Below are 10743 nucleotides of genomic sequence, written 5' to 3' on the forward strand. Positions count from 1 at the left end.
GGCCCTATAGCTATTGGGTTCATACACATCATCTTAATTGGTTTCATGTTTCACCTCCATGACTAAGAGTCTTCTTTAGGCCAGAGACCACTCTGGGGTCATTATCATATACATTGGATTTTATGTGGTATGTAGGCTTATAGCTGACTTGCTATATGGTTATTGACAATAAATTTCACGTATATTATGAAAAAATACTTTTTTTAAATAAAAGGTTCCTGTGTTAAGTAACCACTAGGTGACAGCAGATATTTACAAGGAAATTTTGGGGGTTTTTTGTCACTAGATGGCATTCAAGGATTAGCCTCAAAATAAATCATGCCATCATAAATTTACATTTATTTTTCTGGATAATTTTCTCTCTTCAAGGATGATTAGAAGACTTTCATTACTTGATCTAATCTTTGGTACTGCTTCCTTCTTTCTTTTAATTCTATTCCTAGTAGCAGTGGGTAATATTTAACTTAGCCAACATTGATTTTGAAAATTAGAGCAAGTTGAATGAAGAGGAAAAGAGGGAAAGTGTAAACAAAAATCCAGTGTATATCTTAAAAAATTAAGAAGAGCGAAGGGAGGGATGGATGAGAATATTGAACAAAGTGACATTGATCAAGATATATTGAATTCATAAACTGCTTTGTAAAATGGAAACACCTTTGTACAACTACTTAAAGATAATAATAAAAATAAAATGAGCCAAAATTGTAGGGAAAAAAACTGTATTTAACTGGCTAATTGTTATGCAAAACAAAAAAGTAGAACAACCTTATTTTATCCTTTATATTCTTTTCTTTGAAACTGTGTGACATTATTTTTAAATAATGATGAAGTCAGAGAATACAGATCACTATAAAAATTACAGCATAAGATCGTAAGGGAATAAAGATCTAACATTTCATATACACATAACAATTTTTTGTCACATACTAGATTAGCACATAGGAAAAATTTAGATTTTTAGCTATTTTATCAAATATTTTCATTTACCTAAGCAGAATAGAAGTTGTTTGACTCTCCTGTCTATATATCTTTAGGAAATGTTACACAACTGCTAAATCGTCTGAAGTCTGATTCTTGCTGCTCTTCATTTTGTGGAAAACTTATGGCTTATATTTTAGTAAATTTACACATTTACTTGTATTTTGGATGGCTTACTCATTTGTAAATAAAACAAGTAGAAATTTAGGATTAAATAGACAGAATCTTGTGTCTTTTCTTAAACATTGGTCTTTTGTCTTTAAATAATAAATACTGTAATACACTATAATGATAATTATATGTTGCTCTATCTCTTTAGTTTTTCACTGAGCTACATCCCAGCTGCTCTGTCTCATCTTATTTTTCACAGATGGATTATTGTTTGTTTTTATCTTCTCTTGGTTTGGTTTGGATATTTTGGGTTCTAGAGATTGAACCCAGGAGTTGAACTCATATTAAGCACAAACTCTACCACTGAGCTATAACCCCAGCTCATCTGCAGTTCACATATTTCATAATGTTAGTTACATAAAACTTGAAATTTAGAGCAACTAAAGTAGCTATAAAGATTTTTATTTACTTTCATACTAGTATTCATGGCATTTTTCTTCCTTTTTTCTCCTTAAATTCAAACATCTTTTTTCTTGGCTAAAAACAGTAGACAATGCATTTTTCATTCGAGAGTCCAGGAAGAAAAATACATCTACCAGGTTTCACAAATTAGAATATATAAAGCAGGACAAACATGTTTACTGAAAGATATTTGCTATTTTCTATAGATCCATTGCTAATAAAGCACCTCATTAAAATTAATATTATTGTCCAATAATTCTTCTATTACAGTTATCTATTACTATTTTAAATCATTATCCTTTTGTTTTATTTAATATATCACTAGGCTGCATGAAAATGCTATACTGAACTTTGCATTTCTTTTCCGGATTTAATCTAAGGAATCATCTAGTGCTTATCATAGTTTAAATATACAAATACCTGATTACAATTGTTCTGTAGTAGGACTTTAAGACATGTATAGTAATACATATATATATATCAGTAAAGTCTACATTGTTTCTATATAGAAATATTGTATTTTTCATTGTATTTATACTATCAATCCTATAAATGTATCTTTAGAGGCAAAAGATAATGTATCTACTGGTATTTTGGCAGTGACCAGGTATAGAATCAGACTAAAGAAGGGTAAAAATACTGATATATTGTTAGCTTTATTCTAGTACACTTTAAGATTTTAAACTTTCAGTAAAATTAAATTAAGTGAATGAAATGATAGGAAAACAAAAAAAAACCTGACATTCCAAGAATGTGCTTAAAGCTTTGTAGAATTAGACTTTATATAGGGAAAAATAATTAGGTACCATAATTTTTCAAAGTTCAGTTTTAAAAGATGGTATTTCTAAGGTGTTATTTTCAGTTATGCAAGACAGAACTGATTTAAATTAGAGAAGTAAAAACTTGTGACAAAGTGATCTTTGCTGTAATGTTCATGTTTGCCTATAACACATTAATTTCTGTATTTCTGATTTGCAGATTGCTCTGGGAACAGTCACTAATGTGGAAGAGGCAGTGAAGTGGATAAGTTACACTTACCTCTATGTGCGGATGAGAGCAAATCCATTAGTATATGGCATCAGTCACAAAGCTTATCAGGTAGAAAACTCATTTATTAGAAGAAAAACAACTCAACCTATATTTTGGGTTTTGTAATCTTTTCGTGATGTGAAGATAAATATTTGCTACTGTTGCCTCATCTGAAAGGAGTTAGACACTGGGATGAAAAATAAAGATATTTAATCATTTTTAGAAAACAGTAAGGAAAAATAAATTGGCCCCCTGTAATTATTTTACTTATTTAAATCTCTCTTCCCATAGATACTAATAAGGTCATATTTATTTTATTATCCACATTTTCACATATACTTCTATTTAATATGCTTTGACTTTTTAAACTATGGTAAATACAATGTTAGAATAAACCAGATATTAAGAAAGAAACAATTTTTTATTATAGTCTTAATGTTACATTCTGTTATCAGGTCCTTTTTCATTCCTTATTTTGAACTGAAGTAGGCATTAATGAATTATTATCTTAACAGTTTAGAGGTTGAGATCAGTTTCAGGATTGAGTGCAGATACATAGACTGAGAATTAGATCCACATGATCATCACTCTTTCTACAAACTTTGTAGTTGTTTTGGCCCATGTGGCTTACAGATTCTGTATGATCTGTCTTTCCTTTAGGTCTCTGCCTATAAACTGTAAATGCTTCCTAATTACAGATAAAATCTGGTTTTGCCTTAATGAGAACACTAGTTCACCACTAGCCTGTGGATAGTCACTTGTGTTAGATCAAAATTATTGATACTAAACTCAAAATTACAATTTTTTCCATTTAATGTTAATGGATATATTATTTTATAGCCCATATAATCTGTTATGAAACATAGGTGTATGATATCCAATAACCTTACCTGTTTTAAAGTCTCATGTTGAATATTCTCATTAAAAATATATGGACATTGGGCTGGGAAGGTGGATCAGTGGTAGAGCGCTTGCCTTGCATGCCTGAGGCCCTGGGTTCGATTCCTCAGCACCACATAAGCAAAAGGAAAAAAGCCGGAAGTGGCTTTGTGGCTCAAGTGGTAGAGTGCTAGCCTTGAGCTGAAGAGCTGAGGGACAGCACCCAGGCCCAGAGTTCAGGCCCCACGACTGGACCCCCCCCCAAAAAAAAGAAATATATATGGATATTGTTAGATAGTAAAAAAATATTATGAAAGGGTTACAGAAAAATAAAATACAACATATGTTTTCATGTACTAAGTCATCTAAATCTTGGAATAAAATAAACATACATATTACTGTTTAATATTAGGTTATTCTCAGGAGTCAATTTTATGTAGCTCAACGGTACAGAGAAAGAGTTTTGTGCTATTTCCCAATATGAAGTGATTTATTTTTCTTTTAGCGTACATAGATTACTACCTTTACAATTGAGAATATTCATCCTTTAAATTTTTATATATTTGTTTTTCTATCTTTCTGTCTATTTATCTGTTTATCTTGAGAAAGGTTCTTCCCATGCAGCCCAGGCTAATCTTAAACAAAATCTTCCTGCTTCAGCCTCTCAAATGCCGAGATTATAGATGTGCCTTCCATGTCCAAACAAAACTGTTTGGATTTTATCAATTCATCAAAAGTCTTATGAATGAACACAGATCCAGTACTTTAACATTAATAGGTTTGTAATTTATAATTTTAAAAAATGTTTTTCAAAACAAAACCTGATACAAACAGGGTATCACATAAATATTTTTAAGTTTATATTTGTTGATATTATTCTCAAAGGCACATTTCTGATTTTAGCTTTTTTAGCTTTTATAAAATAAATGATAAAATGTGTTAACAATAGATTTCTAAAGTGTTTTGTGTTTTATTTACTCCTCATAAAAGGACCTATTTTACCTATTTTACCATATTGCTCATAACTAGAAATTAGTCTTAAAGATTTGACACATGTACACTCATAGGAGTATATGTCTGTACATAATATTTTTACATACATATAGGTCATGGCAACAAGAATATTTATTATAAGTTATATGAAGTATTATAATTTCTTATTAGAAATAGACTAATACAAATAATAGTTTCAAAATTATACAAAACTTAATTAACAACTTCATCTTTTATTTCTATTTTTATTGTAGGAAAAATTTATTTTTCCAGCAGCAATTATGAAAGTATTAGAACAATAGAATTATTCTTTGAAATGGATATCTTTGTATTTCTTGTATGCATCTTGAGTTGTGAGGAAAAAACATTCTTGACATCACTTCTACAATTGACTAATAAAATATGAGTGTAGTTTAATTATTTAAAATTCTTGTTTAGTTTAGCAGCATGTTTCTTTCTTTTTCTCTCCCTTTCTCTCCATCTTCCTCTCTGCCTCTTTCTGTTCCTCTATGGTACTGGAACTTTGAACTTAGGGCTTTGAATTTACTTGGCACCTGAGCCGTACTTTCAGCCCAACTTTTTACTGATTATTTTAGAGTAGGAATCTGGCAGATTTTCTACCATGTTGGCCTTGAGCTACCATAGCCCAGCTGATACTTTTTTCTTATATCTGATTTCCAATACTTACAATTTGAAATATTATAAGTCCATATGAGAATTTCATAATTAAAAGTATTGATAGCCAGGTACCAGTGGCTTACGCGGTGATCCTAGCTACTCAAGAGGCTGAGATCTGAGGATCACAGTTCAAAGCTAGCCCGGGCAGGAAAGTCAGTCTTATCTCCAGTAAACCACTAGAAAACTAGAAGTGGCACTGTGGCTCAGGCGGTAGAGTGCTTGCCTTGAGCTGAAGAGCTGAGGGACAGCACCCAGGCCCAGAGATCAAGCCCCATGACTGACAAAAAAAAAAGAGATCGATCATTGGTATCTGAAGACAATGTGAGATTGGTAATTTAGTGAATTTTTCAGATGCTCTTTAATGAAATGTTTTTCTAATTTTAAAAGGGGTGACATTACAATGAGACCAAAGGAGGATATTCTTAGGAGAGGATCACAAGGGCTTAATAGCTACGTGTTTATGATCATATCAAAATGATACTTACCAAAATGAACTCCTAAGATATGGAAACAAGAGGGGGTGTTTTGTTGTACTGTTTGTAGTTATTTTTGTTTGTTTTTCTTTGGCTTATTCCCTTTTGTCCCAGTTGTTAATTCTGTACTCTTTAACTTGTTTATCTGATTTGGGGAAGGGGAAACACTGAAATGGAAATGGTGGGACAAAGGGTAAATCAATTCAGCAGTGATACTCACTAGACACTGTGTCGGATATGAGCTATACAATTTGGAGGGAAAGGGGACCAGAAAGGGAAAAATTGGGAGAAAATGAGGGAGTAGGTGACACTTTTCAAACATAAAAAACTAAGAAATGGTCTAAAACTTGTAAGAAATAAAATATAATCTTTATGAATATGTACATCTGCATATGATGACTCTAAAGAATTCAAATGTTTGTATTTCTTTCCTATAGATTGACCCAACATTAAGAAAGCATCGAGAACAGTTAGTCATTGAAGTTGGACGAAAACTTGACAAGGCTCAGATGATTCGCTTTGAAGAACGAACTGGATATTTTTCCTCAACTGATTTGGGCAGAACTGCCAGCCACTTTTATATCAAATACAACACTATTGAGGTATTATGCTGATCAAATATAACATGTTTCTTCTTAGATGCCAATATGTCTAACTTCAAAATATGTTAATAATGCAAAATAGCAAAAGCAGGTAATAGAATGAATTCAAACTATATAAATTCAGCAGTATATGCTCAATAACAAGAGGAAAATATGACTGTACCTAGTAAGAGCCCTCTATCATTTTGAATGACAATATCCCAAGACTTAGAAACTCCCACACCTGAAACCATTGAAGCATATTGGTATGTCTCAAGGAATGAATGCCTCATTGATTTTAAGTAGCAGGTGATTGCGTAATGACATTCTTGAATAAAGAGTCAAACAATTTCATGTTATTAAGAAACACTGAAGATGAGTTGAAGACAGTATAAAAATACAAGATCAACCTAGTTTTGAATAATTTAAGAAATGTTCAAGGATAATTTTGTTCACACAATTACAGCTTGAACTTTTGCTTTTTGTTATTCTTTTACTTTTCTTGTGTTTAAATGATCTTTCTGTCTGTCTCCCGAGTGCTGGAATTACAGGCATGTGCCACCCTATCCAGCTTAGAAGTTGATATTAAAATGTTATTTGTGGTCTGGGATGTAAAGTCAAATAATAGAACACTTGTCTAGCAAGTATGAATCCCTGAGTTAAAATCTTAGTACCGACTTACACACAAAAGTCACCCTGTGTATGATGAGGTGCCATGTATGTTTACATACATGTCACTACCAATATGTGATCATCTATGAGAAGACTCAGTTTTCAAGAAAGAGATCGTAGTTAAGGTGAACTTTCTTTATTCTATTTGTATCACCATATTTTTAACATTTTTGATATTTTCATTTTTACTTTAGTACTTAACAATTGTATTTAAAATGACAAAATACAAATCATTTCTATAGAACCTTCAAATGAGATTTCTCAAAAAAATCCATATTTGATATGAAAATTACATGATATCTAGGTTTTAAGCCCATTTAATGGTTACTTATACATATAGTAGGTTTTAGAAAATATCTCTATGTACTTACTATTTTTCCATATTTTTCCAACATAGATCTTATATTTATTTTCATAGCACTACTATTTTTATAAATAAAAAGAAAATTTAACATATGTTACCTTACAACTGTTATCAGGTGGTTCTCCACCCAACACTTTGCATTCTATCACCTATTCAACATCTACCTTTTTTTTCCATTACGTAAGTTTTCTCATTTTTCTAACTTCTTAGCGTAATGCTGCCAAACTTCATGCTAGACCTATTGTCAGGTTTTGCTGTTGTTGTGACTTTTCTCCAGAATTCTATTCCTGTTTTACCTTTGTCTGACTTTTATATGTTAGTTTCATGATTTTCCATATGCTCTCACTATTTATTAGAATCCTTGTGTTACATATTTTGTAGTTTTTTTCCCCTCTGAGATTTCTATGATATATCATCAGCTTAGAACTGGTTAATCATGCTCAAAGCAAAGACCAAAAAATTATTAGATATCTAATATCTAAATATCTATCTAAGTTTCAATTAATAGTTATCTTTTTATCTTTTTATTTCTGAAGGTTCTCCACTATGATTTAGGAGTGCTTTTCAGCCTCTGATGAATGTGATGATTGATGTTTATACAACAAGGATACTACGTTGTGTGCATAACTGTGTACATTGTCTAGGCCTGTGTTTAAGTGTATGTGATTTGTATGACATTTATAATTGTTAGACTTTAAATTTTAATCAAATATTACACTTACTTTGGTAGACTTTCAATGAACTCTTTGATGCTCACAAAACAGAAGGTGACATCTTCGCTATCGTCTCCAAAGCTGAAGAATTTGATCAAATTAAGGTAATACTATTAGAAGTTTTAATCAGAGGTGTATAGTCCAGTCCATTCATTAATAGAAGCTTATAATTAAATTTTGTTACTGGTTACAAACTAAATGACACAATACTTTTGACATCAGCAATGTTCTATTATCAATAATATCTACTATCCTAGAATATTATATATACTGTTCTATACGTGATATCATTTTTTGCATTTACTCCAAATCAAATAATTTATATAAGTTTTTCAGTAGTGAAAGTATTGAATAATATAGTATGCTGGCTTATTCCTAATAAAATTTAAAATACATGTATGATTCAAAGTTAGGTCTAAATATTTCTATACTCATAATTTAATATTAACAATGGAAAATTCAGTGCTTTGATACATAGTACTTCATAGATTTAAGCTATAAATATATTATACCATATAAATATATGACTGCACTGAATACATTTAAAGATAATAAAGTTTTTCCTAATCCAGTTGGGCAGAGTTTTGACTCTGGGCCAATAAAAAATGAGATATCAATTGAAGGATAATGAAGTGAGATAATTTAATTTTTCTATCATATCAGATTTTCATGGCAAGTTGGATATTGGTGATAAAATAATCAAATTGTAAATATACCAGCTTCAAGATGGTTTTATTATATTTTGTAACTTCCTAAGGGAAAATTCTAGGCTTTACTTATACAAAAGGAAGTATGTCATACTTAATAGAAACTTTAAAACATACATTATGGTTTTTTTAAATATGAAATTTTCAACAAATCAGATCATATTGTTACGAAAATGTTATCTCCTCTAGGTCAGAGAGGAGGAAATAGAGGAACTAGATGCCTTATTAAACAATTTCTGTGAACTATCAGCTCCTGGAGGAGTAGAAAATAGTTATGGGAAAATTAACATCTTACTGCAAACTTACATCAGCCGAGGGGAGATGGACAGTTTCTCACTCATATCAGATTCAGCATATGTTGCACAGGTAAGAATCTTACTCCCTTCCTACTTTTTTCATTTCTCTTCAGAGACTGAGAAGTCAATTCATGAATGCATTGTTTTGTGAAATGCTACCAAACTACTATTTTATCTTAGAACTAGTTCTGTTCATTTGTACTTCTCAGTCTGTACTCATAAATCAGGATTTGACGGTGGTTTGCATTGGAACAGATTTACTTTTAATTAAGGATTAATAACTATGTCTCTAATTAGTATGCTAGTTCTTTGTTTAAAAAAATGCAATCTTCTCTGTTGATACTTAAAAAAAGAATGAAAGAAAAATATTTTCATTGAATGTAAAATTCTGTTTAAAATGCTGTAGGCGAGGCACTAATTGTGCATTTCTGTAATACTAGTAGGTAGGATCTGAGTAGGCTGAGATCCATAGGATCACAATTTGAAGCCAGCCCAAGTAGAAAAGTCCTGGAGAGGTTCATTTCGCCTAACATCAACTTATCTGACCATTTCTGCTTGTCTCAGACATATACTAGTAATTGCAAATAAGGAAAACCATGGGACCTATGTTTCTTCAGGCCTGGCTTACTTCACTTAATATGATTTTTTCCCAGTCTTTCCATTTCCTAACGACTGGGGCAATGTCATTCTTTCTGATGGAGGCATAGAATTCCATTGTGTATATATACCACATTTTCTTGATCCATTCATCTACTGAGGGACATCTGGATTGGTTCCATATCTTAGCTATGGTAAATAATGCTGCAATATAAGGATTCAAATGTTTTTTCTTTCTTGTGATTGTTTCTAACATATTCATAAGATAATTACTTTGTTGCTGTGTATGTCCCTCCCCCATGGTATAACCCCTGTTTTTACTGTGTTTGATGTTGGTATAATTTGTGGAGGGGAAGGGAAAAAACAAATTGTTTAAATAGGGATACAGGTAGACCCATTGCAACAATGAGATGTACAAGATGTTATGTTGAAAAATGAACTTTACAACTTTGGCTGGGTCGGGGGAGGGATGGGAAGGGGAAACAAAGGAGGAGGCAACAATGCTTGATAAGAAATGTACTCATCATCTTGCCCATGTAATTGTAACCCTTCTGTACGGTATTTTCACAATAAAAAAAAAAAAGAAAAAAGAAAAGTCCTGGAGATTCTACTTCTAAAATAACCAGTTGAGCTAGAGGCATGCCTCATATTGCTAGAGTGTCAGCCTTGCCAGTTAGAGAAACAAGCACAAGGCTTTGAGTTCAAACCGCAGTACTGGCACAAGAAAAGAGGTTGTGGTACAAAATATAAATAATGTTTGCATTTTTACATTCAGTTTCTCCTTATGTGAACTAAATATGTTATTTTATCCCCCCATTTATTTTTCAAATTGCAGGTTTCTTCTCTAAGCATTTTTACATTTTTTTAATCTCTCAAGCATTTACTTTTATTATGTGATTATTATGGAGGGCTAACCTATTTAAAAGCAAAATAATATGAATATGTAATTATTTTATTGGCACATTTTTATTTTGCTCATAGACCATATAGGAAATATATGTTAAATAAGTGAATTTTTAAGAGCCACAAATTCTCAGCAGTACTTTGAAATAGCTGAAATGTAAATTATTTACAAAAATGAACTGATTTATTAATAAACCATTTGAATGAATACAGCAATTTCATCAATGTAACTAAGAATCCAGATGATAATTTTACAAATTATATAAAGTGAATATAGGAACAATGAAAAGATTTACATATTCTCTTT

At 31.3% G+C, this 10743-nt stretch overlaps 1 protein-coding gene across 1 annotated transcript in view; it reads left to right on the forward strand.

Moving 5' to 3' along the window:
- Positions 1 to 10743, forward strand: part of Ascc3 (activating signal cointegrator 1 complex subunit 3) — a 232900-nt gene that overhangs the window by 111653 nt on the left and 110504 nt on the right. Inside the window, exons 17-20 of the mRNA XM_070010685.1 lie at positions 2530 to 2649; positions 6041 to 6205; positions 7951 to 8037; positions 8830 to 9006. Coding sequence (XP_069866786.1) covers positions 2530 to 2649; positions 6041 to 6205; positions 7951 to 8037; positions 8830 to 9006 — 549 coding nt within the window. The remainder of the gene's footprint in view (positions 1 to 2529; positions 2650 to 6040; positions 6206 to 7950; positions 8038 to 8829; positions 9007 to 10743) is intronic.

Source organism: Dipodomys merriami, unplaced genomic scaffold (genome assembly GCF_024711535.1).
Source record: "Dipodomys merriami isolate MVZ:Mamm:240054 unplaced genomic scaffold, mDipMer1.0.p SCAF_8, whole genome shotgun sequence".
Classification (NCBI taxonomy): domain Eukaryota; kingdom Metazoa; phylum Chordata; class Mammalia; order Rodentia; family Heteromyidae; genus Dipodomys; species Dipodomys merriami.